The 25,499-nt window shown below is 49.9% G+C and overlaps 1 protein-coding gene across 1 annotated transcript in view; it reads left to right on the top strand.

The window, feature by feature from the left end:
* Positions 1–25,499, top strand: part of DPP6 (dipeptidyl peptidase like 6) — a 671,848-nt gene that overhangs the window by 534,457 nt on the left and 111,892 nt on the right. Inside the window, exon 8 of the mRNA XM_040643764.1 lies at positions 12,959–13,079. Within this exon, the coding sequence (XP_040499698.1) occupies positions 12,959–13,079 (121 nt within the window). The remainder of the gene's footprint in view (positions 1–12,958; positions 13,080–25,499) is intronic.

Here is a 25,499-nt window from a genome sequence, read left to right as displayed (position 1 = left end):
CTCTCTCGAGCAGTTTGCTGCGTGGCCTGAAAGCCTGTTAGAGGTCCTTTGTGCAGCTTTTAAGTGTCCCTCCCACACTGAATCCTTTAAAGAAGGACAACTTGATCAGCAGTTAGCGCTGACACCCATGATGAGTTATGTCGTGACGCCTCCCGGGTGCCAGTGGGTTGAGGGGCTAAGGGATCACCAGTCCCCTTGGAGCAGAGACCTGGAACGCGCGGGCCCGCGTGGCCCTGTCCAGGGGCTGCCATGGACTGCACAGGGTCAAGGCGTGGGCTGTGGCACCACTGAAGATGGAAGAGGAAGGAAGGGGCAGGATCCCACCATGGCCCAAGGTTGTTCAGGGTCAACGAGCTGCTCATCTCACCGACAGCCTGAGACACAAAGACCGCTCCAGACCAAGGGCGAGTGGTCACATCTGTCTGGACTGTCCACACCCTACATCTAAGGTGGGGTCATGGTTTCCTACCTGACCTGCTCCAGGGATCCCCAGTGGCACCAGCGTCCATCTACTTGCAGGGGTCAGAGTCCGAGAGGCCCTCACACTGCCGCTCCTCTAACCCGTGTCCAGGCAGCATCCCCATGGCCAGCCCCCGGCCCACGGTGCCATTGTCCCTCGGAGGGGACTGCCCCACTGGGATCCCTTGTCCACTCGTCACCCCCTGTTCCTGCATAGCAGCGGGATGGTCATGGAGAGCACAGCGTGCACACGCCCTCATTTAGGGCAGCTGACAACCAGTGACCACCGGAGCCTTCTGGGTCTCCTGTCCTCAGAAGAAAGCACAAAGGCATTATCGTGGACGGCAGGACCCGCCTCAGCTCTCCCTGCCTCTTCTCCACCACATCCTCCACACTGCCTGCCTTGATCGGCCCCTCCGGCGTCCTGCATTCTGCACCAGATGCCTCCACGTGCCTCTGTCTGCTGCACGGCCCTGTCCCTCCTCCGCCTGGCTGGCCTCTGCTCACCCTTTCCATGCCCACTCCAAAGTCATCACCAAAGGATCCCATTGCCCAGGCCGAGTCGGGTGCTGTGCCCCCTCCCACCAACACTTCCCAGCCTGGGGATTTCAGGAACACAACCAGGCCGTCCTGGATGGCCCTGGAGCCTCAGAGACCCACTGCCTCAAGGAGGGTTTACTCGGTGCTTGCACACGTATTCCTGCAGGCAGAATGCTGGTTGCTGCCCCCCAACCCAGCCACCTCTCTGCCTTCCTGGCTCCACCAGGAGCATCGCGTGCACTTAGTGAGCGTGAAACTCTTCAGCTCTGGTGTGGGGGTCGGTAGCATCATGGTGGCCGCTGAACATGAGGGGTCAAATAAATGCATGAACATAATTTTATTTTGAGACCTTTTTCTCAGCTTTGAAAAAAAATAACACATCCGAACTCTCCACGTTAAAATGTGTATCCAGTGGGTGAGAGGATGCTGAGAGATTTTTCTGGGCGGATGACTTTGACAAGGAGGCTTTCCTCGAGTTTGAAGGCTGCTTGCTGGGAGGGTCGTTAGTGTGGAGTTCCTGGTCTTTACTCTTGGTTTGGGTTGGCATTTGCTGGAGTGGATGTGGGCTATGATGGGGGACCCTGCGTTTTGCAAGGAAGTGTGTGAGCAGCTGCAGGGACCCTGTTTGCAGAGTGGGGCTGTCTGTAGTGAGGATCAGGTGGGCTGATGATACGTGTTCTCTTGATCATACATTACTTTTAAATGTACTTCAGGACCTTCAAGGTTTCCTCCCGTAAATTGTCTCCTACAGGTGTGGCCAGTGTGGTTCTCCGTATTTTGAGGGTGGGACAAGTTAAGCAATTTTTTTTTAAAGATTTTATTTTTTATTTTATTCGACAGAGATAGAGACAGCCAGAGAGAGAGGGAACACAAGCAGGGGGAGTGGGAGAGGAAGAAGCAGGCTCCTAGTGGAGGAGCCTGATGTGGGGCTCGATCCCATAACGCTGGGATCACGCCCTGAGCCGAAGGCAGACGCTTAACCGCTGTGCCACCCAGGCGCCCCTCAAGTTAAGCAATTTTTGTCACGTCCTACAGCTCCCTGAGCGAGAACCAGTGTAAGAACCAAGTGCTCTGAATTTCAGGCTAACGGGTGTACTGGGAAATATGAAATGTTCGCCCAGGTAAACAGGGTTGTCGTCACTGCCCGGATCCGATGTGGTCCCACACAGCACGGGCTTAGCGCCCAGCCTGGCGCATCGGAGTTGCTCGAGTGGGTGTTTGTGAGCTTGATGAAGATACCCCAAACTGGATAAGAATTACCAAAAACCTTAAAGCCTCTCGTTGATCAACAGCCTTAGCACCCCCCCAACCCATCGTTCTCCAGGTGCGGTTCTAAACTAGGATAATAGAGGTGACTTCCTTGCCCAGCTGAGCAGAGGAATGGCCAAAATACAAGTAATGGGAGAGAAAAACAGAGCAAGTAAAGAATTAATTTCATCTACAGATCAGTCTACAGGTCAGTTCCTGACCTTGAGCTCTGAGTGGTGGGAGAACTGCTCTCCTGGCTTGGTGGGGGCACGGGGACCGCACATGAGCACACATGTGCACGTTGGTGTCATTACCCTTTGGTTCAGAGACTGCGGCTTCCCACTGTCATCCGTCTGTACACATGGTTTGGAAGGGCCAGTCGCACTTCGTCTCCAGCGGTCTTCCTCACATAATCTACACACACAAAAAGTCTCTTTTGATGAGCTTTGCTGGCTGCTTTGCATAAATGTTCTATCCTATCAGTTTCTGTTCCCATCAGAAGAGTGTGCTCCACTCTTAGCAATGTTGGGTGTCATTGTTGTTTGGTCTTTGATAATTTGATAAAATAGTCCCTCTGTAATAACATTTCTCTTTGTTATTTGTGACGACAAATGCTTCTGTATCTTCCGGGACTTTGTGTGGGTCTTTCACGTACCCACTCATGTCCTTTACCCATTCTTTTCATCGCACAGTGAATGTGGTTCATGCTTTCCACTCATAGGAACTTATTCTAGGGCGATATTGCAGATACAGGCAAAGATTTTTATACAAAGATGCAGCAATAGCATTTTTATTGTAATAAAAACAGATTCGTGTCAAAAATAGGAACGTAATTAATGGCTCCTGAAAGGCATGTCTCAGAGATGCTTCATAATGTGGGGAAGCATTTTTGATATAAATCTTAAAATGGTATGCAAAATCATATATGTTATATGACCTTAGTTCTATTAAAAACTTGATTTTATACCCACGCATCAGCACACACACACACACACATACACTTCTGGGAAGGAATAAAATACAACAAAGTCTCTTTTAATAGTCATGTTTTGTGTATACATGTGGTCTGTAGGATTATGACATCTTTCCTTTTTTCTACATATGCTGTAATAATGGTGAATACATGTGTCCCGAGGTTGGTGGGGTTTGCTGCCCTCATAGACAAGCTGATTGTGTGATCTCAGCCAGCCAGTTTGCTTTCCAAAGAAACCCAGTGCTGTTTCACTGTGTCCTCCTTTGGTGTTGGTGACTGTCCATGTAATTACTCCCAAATCACTTCACTCCAGGAAAGACTCGGAATTCCCGCCATCATTGGTTTCTCCTGACACGAACCCAGGGAGGATGGGATGCCCTCGGAGCCTGAGGCTGCTCCGAGTCCCCCGTGCTGGTCTTGTATCGATCGAGCAAACATGCTGACTTGAAAGTCCATGAAAGGCATGCTTGCCATCAGTTTGGCTCAGAAGACTATAGACAGGAGCTGTTGGCTGGCTGGCTGGGAGGTGCACCTGTCCTACAGGATCACATGAAGCAGTCCCCCCACTGCCATAAAGTGGCCACTAGCTCCCCTGTCCCCACTGCCCAGTAGACAGGACCCTATAGGCGGGTGTGGAATCTGCCCTGCTGCCCTCTTGAGCCGTGGTCATAGCTTCCAGACCCCATGGGGAAGTGCCCAGTGATGGGAGCCATGCACCTGGGGGAGTCACAGCTCCAGCTTCCACCCAGTATATATACAGCTCCCCTCGACCATATGCAGGGTATCAAAAATAGCATCACCTACCTTTAGAGTCCCTATCTACCCACACCGGGTGTCCAAGACAAACAAAATTAGCCCAGAGTCAACTTCCATGCTGACGGGACCAACCATTAAGTTCCAGATGGCCCCCACAGCAGGATTTTTCAGTCCCTTAGCTACAGTTGCTCATTCCAGCTTGCTGCTATGGGACCTATTGAGGCCATTCAAAGGACTGGAGGTGGCATTTACTGTACGTCTAGAAATCAGAGCCATGTAGACACATGAGCCTGCTCAGTGGCGGCCTCCCACGGACAGACTGCCCGCAGCCGTCAGCATTTTGCTTCTTCACCAATCTCCTAAAAGATATGCTGACCAGGCTGCAAGACTTAGAGACACAATATCCATGTTCTGGTGATGTATTTTATTTGTGTGTAGTTTGCTGATGTGAGCTAACCATGCGTAGTATGTCCTGTGGGATCGGGATGGCCTGCAGCAAAGATGATCACTTTGCTTTAGGAATATTTGCTTAGTAACTTCCTTATGATGACTGCCAAGCCCATGGTGAGTGCTAGTCACTCCCATGCCCCATCCAGACAGTTCTGTGTTTCACCCTATGAATCAAATTTCATATCCTAGATAACAGGATCTTTTATCCTTATTTGCTATGGAAACATTAGCAAAATTGTGCTTGCTCGGGAAATGGGTAACTCAAGAGAAGAAGTGAAAGCAAGGGGAACAGCAACTACTAAGTAATCACTGCCCTCAGGATGGCTTCTCAAGATTAGGGAAGTCTACTGGGCCAATGAAAGGGACCTGGGATTATATGATCATGGAGGGTTTTCAGCTGCTGTATGGAGAATCCACGTTCCCCTTTGATGCTAACGTGTTGGGTTCACTTTGAATGTTGAAATTCCTTTTCCTGACCTGGATAGTCATGAGACTTCAGTGTTGAACAATGTAGAAGCTGGAGGAAATCCTAGAGATCCAATACGACCTCGTATTGGATCTCTATAGGTTCAGCGAGCGACCCACACGAAGCTGGCAGCTAGCGGTCTCAACTAGAATTGAGGTTTCTACTGTGAGTACTGTGTTCCTTTCACGTCATTATTCCATCCTGACCTGTGTTGCTTTTTGCCAAGCACTGAGCTGTTCAGGATGCTTCCCTGTTGGCCTGGATTTTCCAGAACTAAAAGCTAACTTGCACCTGATTACAGTAATTATCTCCTCCTTGATTCCTGAGATAATTAGCTCCCTCTCTAGCTATGATGTCCCCGTGAGCTTTGTCGTAATCACCCTGTGCACGTGCAGATATGCGTCTTACTGTCACCTCTGAATCTGATTTAGAAATACTGAGGGTATCTGACACTACAGATAAAAGACTAGTATCCAAGATCTACAAAGAACTTCTCAAACTCAATACACATGAAACAAATAATCAAATCAAAAAATGGGCAGAAGATATGAACAGACACTTTTCCAATGAAGACATACAAATGGCTAACAGACACATGAAAAAATGTTCAAAATCATTAGCCATCAGGGAAATTCAAATCAAAACCACCTTGAGATACCACCTTACACCAGTTAGAATGGCAAAAATTGACAAGGCAAGAAACAACAAATGTTGGAGAGGATGTGGAGAAAGGGGATCCCTCCTACATTGTTGGTGGGAATGCAAGTTGGTACAGCCACTCTGGAAAACAGTGTGGAGGTCCCTTAAAAAGTTAAAAATTGAGCTACCCTATGATCCGATTAAGAAGATGTGGTTCACATATACAATGGAATATTACTCAGCCATCAGAAAGAACGATTACGCAACATTTGCAGCAACATGGACGGAACTGGAGGAGATTATGCTAAGTGAAATAAGTCAAGCAGAGAAAGACAATTATCATATGGTTTCACTCATGTATGGAACATAAGAAGTAGAAAGATCGGTAGGAGAAGAAAAGGAAGAAGGAAGGGGAGGTAAAAAGAAGGGGGAATGAACCACGACAGACTGTGGACTCTGGGAAACAAACTGAGGGCTTCAGAGGGGAGGGGGGTGGGGGATCGGGATAGACCGGTGACGGGTATTAAGGAGGGCACGTGTTGCATGGTGCACTGGGTGTTATATGCAAGTAATGAATCACGGAACATTGCATCAAAAACTGGGGATGTACTGTATGGTGACTAACATAATATAATAAAAAATTATTATAAAAAAGAAAGAAATACTGAGGGTATCAGTTAGCACTTAATACCCACGCTCCACGGACAAATGTTGATTTCTACTGAGTCAGCTGAAGTTTCATCAGCTTCTCAGATTCCAAAACAAGTCAAAGCCTCAATTAGTCAAAACCCAGCTAACTAACATCCTAAATATTGGGGTACACCACTTACGCAAAAGATCCACCAACACACACAGCATCAAGGAAAACGACTCTGAGGATGGAGAGAGATCCCGTCCCGTCCGTCGACCCGCAGTACTAGGCAATGAAAATGTCTGTTTATGTAGATGGTCTTAGGCAACACAAGGTCCTTACTCAGTAATAAATCCATGCGGGGTACCTCATTCTATTTAGTAAATCAGGAAAGCAGAAAAACATGGAAATATTTCCCTAATAAAGACTGAAGCCAAAAAGATCTTTTCTTTAATTCAAGAATTCACCTGGAAAATCGGTTGAACTGAAAGTTCATGTTCCTCCAGAGAATTCCAATTAATTGAACTTTCACAGAATTTACTGTAACCATGAGTGTCTACCATATTTAATCAGAAGTGCTTATTAAAAAATCAGACTAATAAAAATGTGAAGTGTTTTGTAAGGAATAGTGAGGAGATATACTTTGTATTTCCAGTCCTGTTTGGCTTGTACTTCCTGACATCTCTCGGGAGGCAGGCCAGAGTCACGCATCAGGCCCTCAGAAAGTGGAGGGGAAGCTTCTGCCAGGCCTGGTCTCGCAGGGCGATTTGGCTGGGCTGAGAGCAGGCCCCGGCCGGTGCAGTGGGCCTTGCCCAGCAGAAATGAGCGGGGCCTGGCAAGAGGACATCTGAGATGGGACGTGACTCCGAGGGGCTCCATACCTCAGCCTCTGGGGAAAAGGGAATGTGGAGCAGCCCTGCTGGAGAGAAGACTTCGCACAGCTGATGTGTGTTACAGCCTGCATTAATTTCACTACAGTTTTCAGACAAGAAGGAATAAAGCCCCAGTACAATTGTCCAGCCTTCTCGTAGCGCACTTGCTAACGTGGTTTTGGGGGGAGCGCGACCACGCTGGCTCTTGCAAGGACTTGAGTTAGGGAAGAGTTTCAGGCCAGCAGCCCCTCTGGATGGCGTCCTGCAGCCGGGCATGTAGGAGGGACTGCAGTGTACGTATTCCTATCAAATGAGCTCATATGGCCTCTTTTCTGTCGGCCTCCTTCATAAAACTTAACGTGCCCCCGACAGCTGCCACATCCAGAACCCCCCCCCAACTCCTCCGAAGTCACCCTACCTCTTTTTTCTTAACATCTCTAGACTTTTTAGGTTCCCTGCCTTTGATCTTTAAAATTTCCACAAGTTCTGCTTTCCAAAAGTTTTTTTTTTTTTTTTTTGGCTGTGAATTCAGGAGTGACAGCCTTCTCCCATTGCCTAAAACTCTGCCCTTCCGCACTGAGGGACAAAGACTGGCACAGATCTCGTCCTCAGGGTGTGGTCTGGATGGCCGCCCCTGCTCTCTGGAGGCTGGCTTGAGATCTTGGGCTCCAAAGTGAGCTGGAGGTCAGGATGCCAGAAAACCTTCCACCCCTCAAGTTCTCGTGAAATTAATTTAAATGTATTCCATTTAAAAGACTAACGTGTCTGTGTGCAGAGGTGGTGCGGCCCCCGGAGCGGGGAGGGCGGCTGGGGAACCAAGGAGATAGCAGCAGGCCCAGCTCCATCAAACCGGAGTCTTGTCAGCCGAGGAGAAACTTGGGTACCAGGGATGTGTGGCCCCAGTGTCCCTGTCGGCTCAGGCCGCGTGCACGAGGAGGGAAGGTCTGTCTAGCTCATGCTGCTGGAGCATCGGCCGCTGACGTAGGCTCTCACTGGTTTGTACACTGACATGCTTACAACCCTTTCTTCACGGCAGTTACTGGTGAGGTCTCGGAGGAGAGCAAGTCTTCGGAGGGACAGGCGTCGCCAGGCCCTGTGGGTGCCTGTCTGTGACCATCTCCACCAGCCGCTGTGCCCGAGTTCTGGGCAGGGACAGAAAATGGACTCTCCTCAAGGCTGATTTGTCACCTCGGGAAAGACCTGACGTTTCTTATTCCAGCTCCCTCGTGAAGGCCCCCGCCGCTGGCCCGTGGGCTGTGACCGCAGAGCAGGGACCATCCTGCCCCACTTCTAATCTCTCTCGCCTTCTCTGCCCGGATCTTCGTGCTCCCTCTTTCCAAAGCCTCTCCACATGCAGCCGTGTGCGTGTTGGTGAGGAGAGGCGGGCAGAGGGAGATCAGCGGACGTGAGGCCTCCTGAGAGGATGGAGCCCAGCACAGGCTCCCAGGAGGACTGGGACTCAGGCAGGCAGCAGGGGAAACAGTGTCAAGTGAGGAGGAGGGAGAAGGTATGGAGGAGGGAACACCTGAAAGCCCCATGGGCAAAGCTTTTGGAAGGGGTGTCAGGATCGCGGGTGTGCAAGGACGTGGGGACTGTCTTCTGTTCCCAGTGGGTACTTGAGCTTGGAGATCCCACGGGAGGAGTGCAAACGCACTTCGTCAGTGTCCTGTGCCTTACGTACATCTGATTGCTTTGGGCGAATCTGAGCATATGTTTTTAAAGTTTTCTGGAAGAAAGAATCAAGGGCTGAGCTCCATGCCTGGGATCACAGGGCTGCGGTGGTGATGGTGGGTTTTGTTGGCTCAGCAGCCTTTCCACCGAGTGGCTGCGGACCCCGGAGCAGCTGTCAGGTGCAGAATCGGCACAGACGCAGCAGGAAAGACCATCCTGAGATAGAGGTGGGCAGCCCCTTGACTGGAACAGGTTCTGGAAGCTCGGCTGATAGGAGCTGGGAGCTGGCAAGGGCTCGGGGCCAGTGAAGTCCAGCAGTCATGCAGCACCAGACCCAGGCTGACCTGAATAAAGCCAGGTACCGGGGCAGCAGGTGATGGCTGCTGTGTCCGAGGAGAAGATCTTGATGACAGTGACGCTGTGACATCGCCCCGGGCATTCGTGTTCTTCTGCATGAGAAAGAAGCAGCCAGAGGGAAGGTGAAGTGTCAGTGTGGCTCAGACAGGCATCCATGGTCTCTGGTTCATTGCTGGTTAGGAATCACCCATTTGTTTATTTAACAAATCGCTATAAAGAGGCGGCATGCCACAGCTGTGGAGACCGCAGACCCGCCTGAGTTCCTGAGTTCCTGGCTCCCCTGGCGACATCGGGCATGGCATTTCACATCCCCACGCTACCTGGTTTGAACCCCCGCTGCACCACTGACCAACAAGCTGTTGGTCAAGTTACTTACCTCCCTCTGCTCATATCTTCATCCTCAAAACAAGGCTAGTGCCTGTCCATAGCATTATCATAAAAACTGAATGACTGTTTATAAAGTATTTGAAAAATGCATGGCCAACATAAGTAAAAAAAAATTACCCAAAATGGATCAAAAGCCCGAATATAAGAGCTAAAAATATACAAATCTTAGAAGAAACCATGGGGATAAATGTTCATGATCTTGGACTTGGCCATTGTTAGATGTGACACAAAAAAGCACAAGAGAAAAAAAAGAAAAAAAGATCGGTAAATTGGACTCGATCAAAATTAGAAGCTAGTCTAGCTCAGATGTCACTTCCCCCATGAAGCCTCTCCTGATCCCTCCCGATGGATGTGACAGTGATAGCAGACATGCTGTCGAGCCTGTGCTCTGTGCCGGGCGCTGCTCTAAGTGCTTCCAGTTCGTCAGCTTGCTCGTCACATCCCCCAGCGTGGCGTCTGCTGCCATCTCTAGTGACAGGAAGAATCCGAGCCCAGGCCACATAGCACACCCTCGGTGCTCCCACAGCCTATGGCGTGGGCCTCCACGTGCAGTCTGGAGCAGACTGAGCTGGTAGAGTCTGGACCCCCATACGCAAATGTGAGCTCCTGGGACTGCCTCTCCCCATCGTGTCCCTTTGTGTCGTCAGACCGCCATAACTCTTGCAGGGCAGGGAGAGCGAGGGAGACAGTCAGGCCTGTGTCCCGGAGTCCTGGAGGGCTTTGAACCCTGGGCCAGACGTTTAAACTCTGTCCTACAGTTACCAGAGAGAAGGCACTTCAGGTTTCAAGGAACAGAATGACATGATGGAGACGGTGCTTTAGGAAGGGGCCAGGACTGTGGTGTGTGGATGAATCGGGGGAGGGAACGACACCTGCTCCCTGTGGGTGACACCAGGGGCATCAGCCCCAGCAGGCGAGGGGCATAGCCCCCTGCAGTAGGGATGCTAATGTCTTTGCACCTCGGGGGCGAGGCAGGGACTGGGGCAGCTGCTCACAGGGAAAGCATCCAGGCACTCCCAGGGTTCCGGAACCGTGGTGATGACCTGTGCGCTGAGCGGGGCGTGGGGAGTGGAGGACTCCGCCGCTCGCCCCAGTGCCTGCCCGGCCCCTGCCGGTGCCCGTCTCCACGCACAGAACTGCACAGCCCTCGTCTCCGACCTCGGGAGCTCCACCTGCTCGTCTGGTGGAAAACAGAAAACGTCTCCCAGGCAGAACACACTCTTCCCTACACTGTGTTTCTTTTCATTTTCCTCCTATTAAAAATAAAGCCAAGGTGATAAAAGATTTACTATCTATCATAGCACATTTTACTCACTCAAAATATTAATTGGCTGTGGTCTGATTTGATTCAAAAATTTATTATAGACTTAGAATACATAAAAGAAGTTAAAATTTAGTAATACATCTTTCCCTTAGGCAAACTCACACAAACAGCTACTGAAATTAAATTAGGATGTATATTGTGTCTGGAAGTTTTCCAGCTCCTTCCTGGTGAAGTGAATCCTTGAAGCGCCAGGAGCCCTGAGCAGAAAACTGACGCTTGGTACTTTCGGATCTGCCATTGGTGAGAGCCATCTGGGGAAACTGCCTTTTCTGCGTTTTCAATTAAAAAAAAAAAGTATTTCCACCCTTTCCTGTGCTTTGCAAAATACCCTCTCTCTGTGGTCTCTTAAATGACACTGACAGTATTTTTTCTAGTCTCTTTTAAAAAGAAAAACACCTGGTTTGAGTCCTGTGCCTGGTCCACACGGTTCAGTGTCCGTGGACATGGCCCATGGGCACGGAAGGCAGGGTGCAGGTGCAGAAACTTGGGGCACAACAGATCACGGACACTCTGTCGTCTCATTTTTACTTGCACATCTTCAAGACACATTAGGGTTCTCCTGGGCCATGGGTTTGCAAATTTTGATCCATGTTGGAATCATGTGGGTTCTTTCTTTAAAATTCTGATTCCTGGCTCTCACCCCTCAGTACTGATCATTGGGCTGGGCTGATGGACCAGCCAGTGGGATTTTTAATGGTTCCCTGGATCATTGTAGTGGGCATCAGAATTCAAGAACCACTGACCGAGACCATCCTCTTCCTCCACGAATGGGTCACCACCACCCAGAGACTCAGGAACGGCTTTGCCTCATGTCACCCCTTCACCCACACCTGGGTTCACTCAGTGCAGTCAGCGGACCCTCCTGGCTGTCTCCCGGCTGGTGTCCCCCAACACCCCGTCGTGAGCACTGTCAGATAACCGGGCCGGCCACACGGTCCCCTGTTCACGGCCCCACTGCCTTCTCATCACCAGAAGACTCAACATCTAACCGTATTGCTCCCCTTCTCAGGCTGCCATCAAGGGCTACTTGCTGTTGGTGGGGTTCCACAAAAGGGAATAGACCCTGCAGGAGCCGGCACCTGCTGTCCCCTGGCTCCCCCAACCACCTGACAGTTCACGCGGAGCCCCTGTCCACCTCTGCTGACACCCCGTGCCCACCTCAGTTCGGCTTTCCTCCCATGCTGTTTCTTCTGTGCATCGAGCTTCTCGGCCCGTCTCCATCCTACTCTTCACTGAGCCCTCAGCGTGAACAGCAATTTCTCGAAACCCCATCACTTGGTGCAGCATAGGTGACCCTTGAGGACTTTGTGCTGAGTGAAATAAGCCAGTCACAGAAGGACAGATACCGTGTGATTCCACTTACACGAGGTGCTTCGAGTCACCAGATTCGTGGAGACCCATGGCAGACACGGGATCGGCAGGGGCTGGGGAGGGGCGAGCGTCAGTGTTTCGTGGGGACAGAATCTTAGCTGGGGACGACAGGAAAGCTCTGGAGATAGTGGTGGTGTTGGTGGCACGACAGTGTGAATGTGCTCAGTGCCACAGTTAATTATACACTTAACCGTGGTTATGGTGGCAAATTTTGTGTGGTGTATATTTTTTCACAATAAAAAAAATCTTTTCCGTCATGTTCTCAGTGAATCCTTTGACCTAAGCTAGGAAATCCTATTACGTGTTCCCAGAGCTCCCCCTATTTCCGTCAGAACATTTTCCTGGTTCAGTTGGTCTTCCTTACCGGATTGTAGGGAGAGCAAAAGCACGTTCTGTGTCCCTCCTCATTAATCACGGTGCCTCCTGTGAGGGGCACAGAGGAGGTGGTACTAAATAATCGTAGTGACTGTTGAGGGACTAAATGCCACATTTCCGGTTTCTCCCGCCAACCCGAATCGCTGGGAACAACACAATAGTGGAAATCACCGATGCGGTTTGATGGGGAAGTGCCTAAAGTATCAGACCACAGATTGTCCAGTGAGAGCGTGGGGCGAACCGTGTGAAGTTGGGGTCTCCGATTAACTGGCGATGTAGGGGTACGTGGGCAAGCCCCACATGATCCCAGCACTGCCTTTGTGCTATGAAAGAAATGCACCAGGCAAAAGCAAACCAGGTCACCAACTTCAGATTTCTCAAGAGACCCTATTTAGAGCCACGTCCTTGTTAACACTGTGTTTTCTCTTCTCCCGGTTAGATATTTATCTTCGAAAACAATATCTACTACTGCGCGCACGTCGGGAAGCAGGCCATCCGGGTGGTCTCGACGGGGAAGGAGGGCGTGATTTACAACGGCCTCAGTGACTGGCTGTATGAAGGTGAGCCGCGTGGGCTGGGCCGGGGGGGGGCGGTTTGTGGGCCCTGCTGCTGCTAGGCCAGGGGTGGTGGTGGTTTCCATTGACTCCAGCTGCAAGTTAACCTCCAGTTTTGTGAGGTTTTGCTAGGTCACAAAGATGCTGTTGGAGCTTCAGGGAGCATCAGGCTGTCAGTGGGAGCCTCACCTGGTGGCCAGGTGTGCAGAGCTTTCCAGAACCCAAGCTCCTGGCGGAAGGGGCAGGAGGCGCTGTTCTGGGAGGTTTGCAAATGCAAAGGTTTCTCGAGCTCCTCCCCAAGGGGTAGGGTGCCTTGTTTTGCCTGGGGAGGGGAGCTGGAGAAGAAATAACCGCAAAGCTTGCCAAAGAAGCCGGTCCCGGTGATCTGCTGTTGCGAGGACATCCTCGCATGGTGGACGTTTTCTACTGCTGGCTCTCCTCTGGCGCTGGATTCTCCACCCGAGTGCATCATTAAATAACTAAAAATGTGAGTGGGAGGCTCTCTTCTCAAACATTTATAATCTGCCTCCATGCTGATGAGACTTCTGTCGTAACAGCAACGATCGTGTATCGATCGCCATCGCGTTCCGGTCACTGTTCTGAGCACTTTCTTATCTGTTGCCTCATTTAACCATCTGTCTGCATCAGCTCGGGCTGCTGTAAAGGGCACAGTAGGCTGGGGGCTTATGCAACAAGCATTTATTCCTCACAGTCCTGGGGGTTGCAAGTCCAAGATCAGGGTGCCAGCCTATCCGGTGTCTGTCGAGAACCCACCTCCTCGCTCCTAGACAGTGTCTTCTCCCCGCCCCCGCACATGGCAAGAGGGGGAACCAGAGATCTGGGCTCCTCATCCCCTTATCAGGGCAATGATCCCATCATGGGGCTCCCCCCTCACGAGCTCATCCCCGTCCCAAAGACCCCACCTCCTAACACCATCCCACTGGGGGCTCCGGCTTCACTGTGAGTTCTGGGGATGCACTCAGCCCATAGTACCCTCACAACAACAGTGTCTCAGGAGTGTCATGGACATTTCCCACATGAGGCAAGAGGAGCTGAGGTGATCTGCCTAAGTTCACACGAAGTTAAGGAAGGTGTACTGGGGGTGTCATTGTTCAAGTCCAGGACAGTCTGTTTCTACAAATCGAGGCGTGGACTGGATGCTTCTGCACCAGCATTGGGCCAGTAAACAGGTGTGTCTTCTGTGCCTGAGACCACGTGGCCCCAGTGACAGTTCACCATGCTAGGCCAGGTCAAGGGGCGGTCAGGGAATTATCAAGCCCAGGAAATACCGTCTTCCTCCGTGCGGTGCATTCCTCAAGCCGGGGCTCTGCACTGCAGGGCTTTATGCACCAACAGGCGTGAAGCAGGGGATCTGTAAGCTTAGCATCCGTTACCGTCATCATCTCCCTGAGGTCTCCGGAGCATGAAGTTCTGTGACTTGATTTCTTGTGTAAGTTGTATACAACAAAATGCACGATCACCTGGACACAGTTTGATGAGTTTGACAGGTACACCCCCCTTAAGACCTCGAGCATCCCATCATCCCAGAAAGTTCCCCTGAGCCCCTTCCTGTTCCATCCCCCCACCTGAGTCTCCCTTTCTGATGCCACGACTGTCCTGATTTCTGCAGGGCCTGTTTTCCAGCAGACATACCAGAATGGGGGTGCCCATCAGGGCTGTCCTCTCCAGGGCAGTCACCCCTCCAGGGGGGTTTATTCTAATGTGGGACTGGCAAAGTCAGAGCACTTAGGATTCCAGGTTTTGCATTGCTTTCTGGACCCCAGGACAATCAACCTGAAGGTTTTATTGTCATATGGTCCTTGCCCCACCTGAGGGTGTCACCAGAATGAAAAGGAAACTGGCCAGTGTCCACTCTGGTCATGTGCACAGCCAGCACTGTGAGCGGCAGGCGCCCAGTTCTAGAGAGTCAGTGCAGTAGCAGCCCAGCGGCCCCCCCAACAAAGAAAAGATCCTGGAGTCCTGGCGGTTAAAGCCTAGATAGGCCTAATCTCCTTTAAGAAAAAAATGCATAACAAGATTTAAAATATCTTTTTTAGTATCTTCCTAATAAAATAAAAAGCTCATCACTTGGCAGTTCAAGTTAAGCCTTTGCTTTAGCAAATCCATTGAAAGGAAATCTTTCTTCAAGGCATTTACACGAAATTGTGTTGGTGTGATAACAGAGCCGCAAATATTCTCAATCAATCACAGCCGATGTGGCAGCTTCATGCATTTAGTGGTGTTCCCTGGAAGGTTATAGACGCTGATGCTAGGATTCCTCAAGTTGGGGGCCTGAGAGCCCCAGGGAATCTTGGTTCCTGTTTGAATAATGGGTGAACTTTAAAGATTTGTTTTTTTCTAATCTGTGACTTAACTTTCACTTCCAGACACTTCTTCTAAAAAAACAAAAAAAAAATCTGAAATAAATATTGGGGTGGGGAGCACCGTGAAATTGTTTGCAGAGGGCCTGACGTGCTTGGAGATGTTAGCTCCGAGGAGACACGAGGCTGGGTCAGTGGGGAGCGACCCTGCCGTCCATGGGCTCGGAATATCGAATGCGATATCAGTTTGCTTTGTTTCCCAAAAGGGGTCTTAAGCACATTGGACATTTCAGAATGCTGATGGCTGAGGACGGGAAGAGGTGGGAGGCATGGGGGCTGCCGGGAGCCCGAGCTCCTTGAGCAGAGGTGTGCACCCATCCCGTGGGAAGATCTTGTCCAGTTAACTAAGCGACCCCCGCGCTGGCCGGAACAGCTCTGTGTGCCTCCCTGATGAGCTGGAGCCCTCAGCTCGCGGCGGCCACAGAATGATTTTGATGAGCAAAACGCAATCTTCGTTTTATTATTCTGGGCAAATGTTGTGCAGTGACACAGAATTTTGACTTTAGTATAAGATTTAAAACTGCTTAAGCGTGTCTTACAGCTGCGTTAAGGGTTACTGAGGTCGGCTACCCAGAAATGGAAACGAAGATGTTCCTGGGGTTTTCTGAGAACTCCCATCCAGGGTCCTGTTAAGAATTCACACTTTGATGCAGGTTTATGTTATTGTTTATAGTGTTTTCATCTTCCCATTGCCGGCATGCACACGGGGGATGGCTGGTACAGCACAGAATTTGTGGCATGTGGTGTTCTAATGAGACTCGAAGCCATTCAGTGTTTCAGCCCAACTGTGAGACGTCCGTGCCTCCTACCGCCGTAGCAGTCATACGCGTGCTCCAAAAGAAATACCATGATTCCCGGACATGCGCTTATCATGAAATGGCTTATACCCCGGGGGAGAGTGGGAGGTGTTGGTCACTTGTGAATCCAGTCTTCCCCCACATAGAGAAGGCCTTATCTCCTCAACTCCTCTGAGATGCTGGTGGGTGCGAGAGGGGCAGTGAACTTGGGGCACAGCCTGGAATCATCCGGCTGGGATGATGGACAGAGCTGAGAAAGTGGCCTGAAGGGCATTTATTTAATATGTGGTTTGGTACAGATGAAATCCCAGGGCTGGATTTTAACCTGAACTTGTCCAGAGCTTAAAGGTACTTGGAAGATGTGGCCCAATCCAGGGACGCTGCGTGGTCAGGCAACCTTGCCCCATGGAAGTCAGGAGGAATAATCCTTAGTAAAGCCCTCAGCTAACTTCCCTTGTGTGCATAGCTTGAGCTTGATTTTAGGATCCATCCAGTCAGGCAGCACCTGAGAGACAGTGCCCAGATTTATGGAAAAGTCCATGCAGACCGCGACGCCTTCTGCTGTGACCATGCATAGTACCCACTGTTGCCCCTGCCCTTCTGTTTCCTGTAGCCCTGGTGCTCCCACCTCCTCCTTGGGGTCATGGCACTTTGCCCTCTGTCCACCTACCCAGGAGCCCTCAGATCCCTGTCCGCCGTGTCCTGGGTTGACTGTGCCTACCAGGGGCTGGTGTGGAGGAGGTAGGGATGTGGCCAGGCTGGCCAGCAAGGCCCCTTTCCCACAGCTGCTGTGGACAGAGAGATGTTAGCACATCCTGAGTTCGAGCTCAGAATGCCCTAGAAACACTCTTCCCGCTGTGGTCAGGCCTGCTATGAAATCAGGTAGTTTTGCTAGGCTGCCCCATTCTGTGCTGCCCACTTACAGTGAAGCCTGGTCACGGAGTCCTCACGTGCCAGGTTCAGCCTGTGTCCAGAGGCTGCGACGGCAGGACAAGACTCAGGCCTGTTTTGCAATTTGAGATGCTGTTTCCTAGACCATCTTGTACAGGGTCAGCACTGATGACCTGGCAGCTTTTTATCCCCGTGAGGTGCTCTGAGAGACATCAATAGAAGGTCGTGTGGGGCCCCAGGTGGATAAGTCAGAGTTACCTCACGATGCGTGGTTTTGGTGTGATTCCGTGCCTTACAGTTTTGATTATTCAAAGGATGTTGATGGGGAAAGGCTTCGTGGGAAGAGACGTCATCATAGTGAGGACATTTGTGCAGATCCGTGGGAGGACCGTGTGCGCTTTCCATGGGGAGACAGCTCTTCCCTGTTCGTCCACATCGCACCAAACTTTCTCCATTGCATGAGATTGAAACAAAGCTCTGAAGTCATATTTACCGTGGAACCGCATATTGACGTCAGTTTAAAATCATGGTTTATTAAGTATTTGGGGAGCTGGGTCTGCTTTATTGTACGTTGATGTTCGGTGTGTCCAGCACCCACTCAGCGCATGTTACCAGCATGGGACCTCGGTGAGAGTCCGTCTTCTGGGGCACAGCCCCCGCCTTGGGCTGTGAGAGGGAGCTGGGGGATATATTGCACAACATCATTTTACCAGTAAGAAAGTGCTTCCGGTTCCTCTGAGGCTGTTCTTTATAAACTTCCTGACATACCCCGAGATAACGCTATTTTGCAGCCCGAATGGAGCCACTGTGGGGTGTAGATTCTCGATGGGCTTCTTTCATATGAACCATCTCTGAGGTACCTGGTTAGGGCACCCCAGTTGCTCGCAAACTGCCTGGTCATGGATGGGAGTGAATTTATACACCCATCGTACGTCATTCCGACTGGACTGATAGTTTTTAAAATAAGTTATGTGGCCAGTCGTTGGATGGACTTGGAATTGTGTTCAAGTCTGTATGTTACTATTCAAACCATAGATTTGTAGTTCTTTGGACTTAGTGTTGGTTTCTTCTCTGATCGACAGGATGGGAAATCTTTGGCCAGACCAAGAAATCTCAACCAGGGCATGGCCAGAAGCTTGTGACTGGCTTGACAGAGCTCTCCCGTGAGGGGGCACAGCTGTGGCTGAACACGAGCTTCACCATTAGAAGCTCCATGAGCTTGGATGAGTGTTGCACTCTTTGGGTTTCTGTTTTCTTGTCTGCAAAACAAGGATAATAGCAACCCGTGCTCCCTAAGGTCATAAAAGAAATTAAATAAGCTGATGGAGATCTTAGCATAGCTCCTGGCACGGGGGAGCACCACTGTTAAACCTACTATCACTTTACCTTGTAATTTCCCCAACCTAGAAACACAGCAAACGTCAACTCCACTTTCTCTTCTAGCATTGTCAGGAGTCAGGAGCATGAATGTGAGGTTCATTCTTCCTCGGCATCAGTTTTGAAAACTGTTAAACTCTATCCACCCATAAATTATTGTCTATGATATCTTTATATAGGAAGTGCATTTCTTGAGGTCCAGATCAACCTGGAAGGGATATGTGTACAGATACAAACATCTCTTCGGCAGCCTTCCCTCTGCCTTGAGGTTCACCAAGCTGGATTCCGGTCCCTCACTCCTTACTGGCACCTGCCACAGAGACCGCTATTTTCTTTATGAGCACCAAAGTCTTGTGACTCAGTAACAAAAAATTCACATTTCATAAGTACTTATAGAAATTACTTTAAAAAGTTACATTCCACTTCATCTGTGACTTCTAAGGGAGGATATAACATGGAAGTTAGGATGAAAATGCCTCACATGTAATCAGCATCTGGAAAAGCCACAGACCTATATGAGGTGCCATGGGGCAGAGCATTGGCTAAACCCAACGGCAGTCATTCTGAGCTAAGCCGAATGCCGTCAGTATTTAGTGTAACTAAAATGAGCATTTTTCCTGCCTAGTCCTAGGTCCAGCTCCATAAAGTATTAATGACTCTGACTTGGATAGCATCTAAATGTTACCTGTAGAGACACAGAGAAAAGCTACAACTGCTCACCACTCCTTCAGCTCTGACATCAGTATGATGAGGTTCATTCTGTCTATGCCATCCCCACCCATGGAGGGATGCCTTCAGGTTTCCAGACTCTGGACAGTGGTCCACAGCAAGGGACGAAGGTGTCAGACACACGGGGGAGACTAAGACGGCCAGTCTAGATGTGACTGGCTGTCAAGGGTCTGCTGGCCCACTGGGCTGGTCCAATGCGTCCGTGCTCACCGTGGCCTCCTGTGCCCCTCAGCTCCCATCAGACCATCCTGTCAGCGTATCTCCCACACACGCAGTTCTTATCCGTCCTTGTGGTGCTGCCTCAGCTCCAAACTTAGACCCAGGCATTCTAGAAACTGCCCTGAGGATGTCAGTGTCCCACTGAATCAGCTGGTCTCCCGCCCTTCACTGTCATCAGGATTTCCACGTCCACAGACGTCCCTCAACAAATATAACAACCTGATTATTGAAAAGCAGCAGTAACTGTGAACCTCATTTCAATGACGTTCCACTATCTATCCCCAAAGATGAAGGAGGTGGGGGTGACATTGGGGATGCTGGTGACCCTCTGACCAGGCGTGGAAGGCCGTGGGATTTACAGCAGCCCAGGCCCAGAGCACCCCCTTGTGCATGCAAGTCGGGGTTACCCGCTGAAGGAGTAGGGCCAGGAATGTCCGCCTGTCGCTCAGGGATTCTTGAGTGCCTTGCCGCACGAATAAATGCGTCGAATCCTCCGTACGGAGCCCTATGAACAAAGTGCTACCCTAGCCATGTCACAGCCATAGAGACTTTGCCTTACCCACGTTCAGTGACTCCTCTGTGGTTACACAGCCAGTAAGTGGTTCCAAACCCAACCCCCTAACCACCTGCCTCTCGTGGTACTTTCTACACTTCGTTTTTTGCATATGCAAGTAGGCTGGATTCGCTGCTGGGCTAGGAGCAGACCATCACCTTGGTGTAGCCTGCTCTTGGCAGGAGCCCTTAGTGCAGCTGGCTCCCTGCAAGGCACTTCTCAGAGCACGGACTTCCAGCCCCGAAGACCTGAGTTCGAGTCCCCTCTCTGCCCCTCAGCCACCAGATGCCTTGAGTAAGACATGAATCTTTGTCTCTCGTCTGAACACTAAGAGCTCAGATACCTTCCTCAAAGAATTACTGTGAAAGCCTGTTGAATAAGTATATCCATGAAAACAAGGACATAGTAAGGTCGCACCACACAAAACCGCTAACACCTAGTACATGTTATCATATACAAGCATGTGGATGGGAAACGTTCCATAAAGATAAGCCTCTTGTCACCTGCCTGCTGCCCGTGGCTGCTGACGTAGCAGATGTGGCGAGTCTCCGATGCGAATGCACCCGGAACAGACGGTGTCTACCACGGAGAGACAAAGGTATTTTTGTAATGGCAAGGTCAGACCCGCACGCCTCAAAGCACAGCTTCTCCAGAGCCCTTAGCAGAGCACGGGTGACGCCATGGCCGTGCAGCCCCAAGAGATGGGGATTTCTCCTGGGAGACGGGACTTCTTCACCCATAACCTCTTCGGGTCCCCTGTTCCCTGCACAGATTTTCACTACCCTCCTGATCTCCATGGTGACCAGTTGTCTTGGAGTTTAATTAATGTAATATTTGACTACATCTGTACCCTGGAACATACAGGCCAGGAGTTGCAATCTAAATTACGCAGTGGACAGTTCGGTGGTGGGACTGGGGAGTTATCTGAGTCGATCTTGGGGTATTCTTCTGATTATCTGGCTGAAGCCAAGGTGAGGCAGCAATACGGGCTGAAGAGGGACCAGTACTCTGCTTTTGGAATCTCTGGATGGAGGCCCATGGCATCTGAGATGGCAGCCAGGGACCCTGTGAGGTGAACACAGCTTCAGTGTGAGGAAACACGAGAAATTTGATCCAGGGTCTGCCCTGCAGTCAGTGCTAAGGCAGCTAAGGTGACTTACACTTGGCAGCCCAGCATTCCCCTCCCCAAACTTAAGTCCCATCACATAAGGCAGGAGGGAGCCACGATGGGCTAGGTCTCTGTGAATAACAAAACACACAAAGCAAACCAAACACCACCTCCGTAATTCAAAGCAATACAGAGACTCTCACCATGATCACACATGCCCCCAGATCAGGGTGTGAGTGGTGTGGGGGCCCTGCTCCCCATGGTCACCACAGTCCCAGACTGCTGAGGCTGCCCTCCTCCCAGGCCTAGAAACAACACCAGTGGCACTTCTGTTTACAGTTTATTGTCCATAACTCGCCAGCAGGGCCCAGGAAGTACCATGCCAACAACAGTGCAGAGCGGGGAGAGCCAGACGAGATAAAGAAGCAGAATTAAAGATTCCACATCTGGGCTGTGCTCTTGCAAACAGCAGACCTCAAATCTGGAGACCAGAGCAGAAGGGGAATTAACTGCAGGGATGTTTGGGTCTCTTCAAATCAATGAGAATGTTAGAGGATCAGATTCAGAAAACAGCCAGAGAACAACAGTAGCCAAGGGGATCCCAGAGGGCCAGTCTAGATAGAACAGGCACTGGGAGGTGGGGGATGTGGAAGGAGGACAGGACAGGACATGATGTCAGTGAATTACTAGAAATAGAAATGCCATGTTCCTCACATTGAAACACCCATATACCACTAAGGCAGGATATTCCAAGAAATAGCTAGGGTCTGTAACTTTTTATCATTGCGGACTGCATACTGAATGGCTAATATCTGAAGGGAATGATCAGAATCACCATCTTGTGTGATCGCTTCCATGGGAAGGTTGATGAATGTAATATGCCACCTTGTAGTCAGCTCTGTTCCTCCTGGTGTCTCCGTGGAGTCCGTGAATTAGTGCACATTCTTCCCAATGAGCAGCTAGGTTCTCAGAGTCAGAAGCTAAGTCTTTGTTTGAAAAGCCAACAAAGGCTTTGTTAGCATCTTAGAAAGATGACTGATGATTTTAATTCAACACGAAGACAGGATCTGCTTGGCTTGTGAAATCAGAAATAAGAGAAATCTAAGGGGAAAACGTTCTCTCAAACTATGGGAAGAATTCCCACTGGTCTTGAGAAGTTTTGCTGACAATTAATTACCTAATCCTGAAAGATTTTGATAAATAATATATGATGTCCAGTGGTTATATTTTTAAGCTTTTTAATTATGCATCAATTGTGAGATTAAGACAAGCCCATCTCCATCTTTTTGTTACAGAGGCTTAATGAAATTTGAGTAATTATGGCTAAAATCCTTGATGACTTTGGGAGCTCCAATTCCTTTTAGTCTTTCTGTGTTCTTACATCACTGGGACAGTAGACTACCCTAATATTGAGAGTTTTGTTAACACAGTTATATGAAAACTCAGGTTGCCAGTGCTTGAAGGAAGACCAGTCAGGCTCTGTGCCATGTGTACCTGAAATGGTTTCATTTGAGACTCAGACACCCTGTCCAAGTCTTTGCATTTAGTCATAAACCCTGTTTCCTAACTTATTTGGGCCTTTGTTTCTTTTCCCTGTTCTGAAAACACTGCTGGAATGAACTAGATAACTCCAAACTCCCTTCTATCACTAACATTTTTATATTTGAGTATCAGTGCTATAAACACATAAGATGACATAAACTCTGTATTCAAGCCAGATGACTTCACAATGAAATATTTACCTGCCCTCACATGCACTTAGTAGATGTGCTAGAGTAAAGGTCCCCAGTCATAAGCAGTGGGGACAGAGCTCAGAGAGTGTCTCCATCTCCTCTCTACCCCTACCCTCACACAGGGCTATTGTGCATTAGGAAAAGCTTATCAGGTGATTCTGATACCCCTTTTCTCCACCCTCTGGTGAAACTATCTGCTTTGAAGGAATCAGCCTGCTTTTCTTCCTTTTACCCCTGTTTTCCTTTCTTTATAGAAAATTTGCATTATTAGTATAACTTTTCTCTTTGCTAAGAGCTGCCCTTGGGAAGGTGCAGGTGACTGAAATGGTTACTCATCTTTTTTTTGGCCTGAACTTGGAGGCATGGAAAAGACTTAGTCTCATCACTGATCCCATGACCAGTGAACAGAAGCAGCAGACTGGGGGCGCCTGGGTGGCACAGCGGTTAAGCGTCTGCCTTCGGCTCAGGACGTGATCCCGGCGTTACGGGATCGAGCCCCACATCGGGCTCTTCTGCTATGAGCCTGCTTCTTCCTCTCCCACTCCCCCTGCTTGTGTTTCCTCCCTCTCTGGCTGTCTCTGTCTCTGTCAAATAAATAAATAAAATCTTTAAAAAAGAAGAAGAAGAAGAAGAAGAAGAAGAAGAAGAAGAAGAAGAAGAAGAAGCAGCAGCAGACTGGAGGAGTCAGGTTTCAGGTCAATTCACATTCTTGCTTAGCTCCCCAACCCTGACAGAGGCTGTCCTGGGAAGGTCAAGCAGAGGAAGGTCACTGCCATTGTGTTGGGTTGTCCTAAAGTGCTTCTTGCATTGGGCAAAGGTCAGATATGCAGGCCTGATGTCTCTAACAGCACAAGCTTGTGACTCTCAGCCCCAAGCACACCCAGAGCCCGGGGACCCAGCAGTCTCCAGGGTGGCAGAGCATCTGCTCCCTCTCTGCTCAAGCTAATGAATCAGAGTACATGCCATGCAAGGCCAACATTTGTCCACTCAATGGAAGATGGGCGCCCGAGCCCGGGAACTACTGGGTGCTGGCTGCACCCAAAGATGTGACCTTTCAGCTCTTAATGAAAAAAACCCATCTAGCATGTTGTTCTTTTTATAGGAATAAGGGCATCTGGCACTTTATTAAAAGAAAACCCAAGCCCCAGTGTGGACACTAAGTGTGTGAAGTGTTGGGATTTTAAATAGATGTTCCTGGGAAGGCGCCCAGCCAGGAGGCTGCCACGTCATGTCTTGAAGGAAGCAGGCTCTGCCTGGCCCGCAGGACAAAACCGTGACTACTGAAGGTTCGGATCAATTCTTTCTCTGCTCACACCATCATTTTTGGATTTTTTTATGTGTTCAGCTCAAACTCTCTCAGTCACACTCTGGCCTCCCTTTCTCCTCATCACAAGGTTTCTATTAAAGGTCAGCTCTCCCCAAGCTCCAGGTGGATGCCCCTCTGATCCCATGTCTCCATACAGGTGTGAGGACTGTGAGGAATTTGCATGTAACAAAGTCCATTCCCGAAGGAAGATCTTTCAGGACTTAGTAACAGCCCACGTGCTCCTCATTTATTCAGGACTTGCGGGCCAAGCCTCTGCTCCACGCCCAGCATTGGTTAGTCACTCCGAGAACATGGTGCCCAGAAGAGCACAGGCCTTTATTGAGTGGAAGGAAAGGAGGAGTTGAGGGAGGTATGCAATTCAGACCCTCCCCTCATGGGATCGACATATGGCAGCCGCCTGGGAAGCTGGGAGTCGGCCGTGAAATAGCACTTCCTTGCATCACCAGGTGCGCGTTCATGCATTGATCCTGCACCAAATCCCCCAGGGTCCTCGCAGCAAACAAGAATGCTCGATGGTCTGGACCTGCCTGCAAGAAGTTTGTGTAATGCAAGATGGTATTTAATCAAGTCCTGATTATGTAGCACAAGTCTTCAACACAATTTAGACAGTTTTGGCAGAATGATATACTCTGATTTAAGACTACAAAACATGAAAATCAGAAAACCAAGCAGCTATTGAATGTATTAATTCAAGAGCTCTTTAAACTTTTTCCCAAACGTCCTTCCATCAAGATATTACCAGTACATGACCTCCAGTCTCTTTCCCTGTTTCTGTCTTTCGCTAGATTGAGCAAGATGTTACCCAGCATAAGCTCGTCCTACTGGGGAGACTTACAGAGTTGCCAGGGGAGAAACTGATGATTAGAACATTGGTGGCTGTCTCCCTACACGGTCACCTCTCTGAGGAGGACACACAGAAGACAGGCAGAGGGTGTCCCGGGCTTCCCTGTCCAGCTCTGATGGACGAAGCCTTCCCTCCCACATGCCAAGGCATGGAGGATGGGCTCCAGCCGAGCAGGACCCTCTGGTCAGGTTCTGTGGCTCCTCCCGGCGGTCAGCCATTCCGCACTCCTGGCCTGTGGCTTCTCCGCTTGCCTGGGCGTCTAGGAGGCCCTGGCAAGGGTGTCGGGGATCCCAGGAGGCTCTGGAACTTAAGGATAGAGAGAGAGAACTCAGTGCTTGGCATCTCCTCCCCCAAAATACTCAACCTGCCAGAAATTCTCCTTTATTCCGAAGACAAATTCAGGTTTCCGTGGACTCTTCAGGGAACGTAATGTATGATACTCTGATGACCGTGCACATTGAAACAAA

The sequence above is a fragment of the Ursus maritimus genome, unplaced genomic scaffold (assembly GCF_017311325.1).
Source record: "Ursus maritimus isolate PB19 unplaced genomic scaffold, ASM1731132v1 scaffold_3, whole genome shotgun sequence".
Lineage (NCBI taxonomy): Eukaryota > Metazoa > Chordata > Mammalia > Carnivora > Ursidae > Ursus > Ursus maritimus.
The sequence above is the reverse complement of the archived record's forward strand: the minus strand, read 5'-3'. Positions and strand labels throughout refer to the sequence as shown.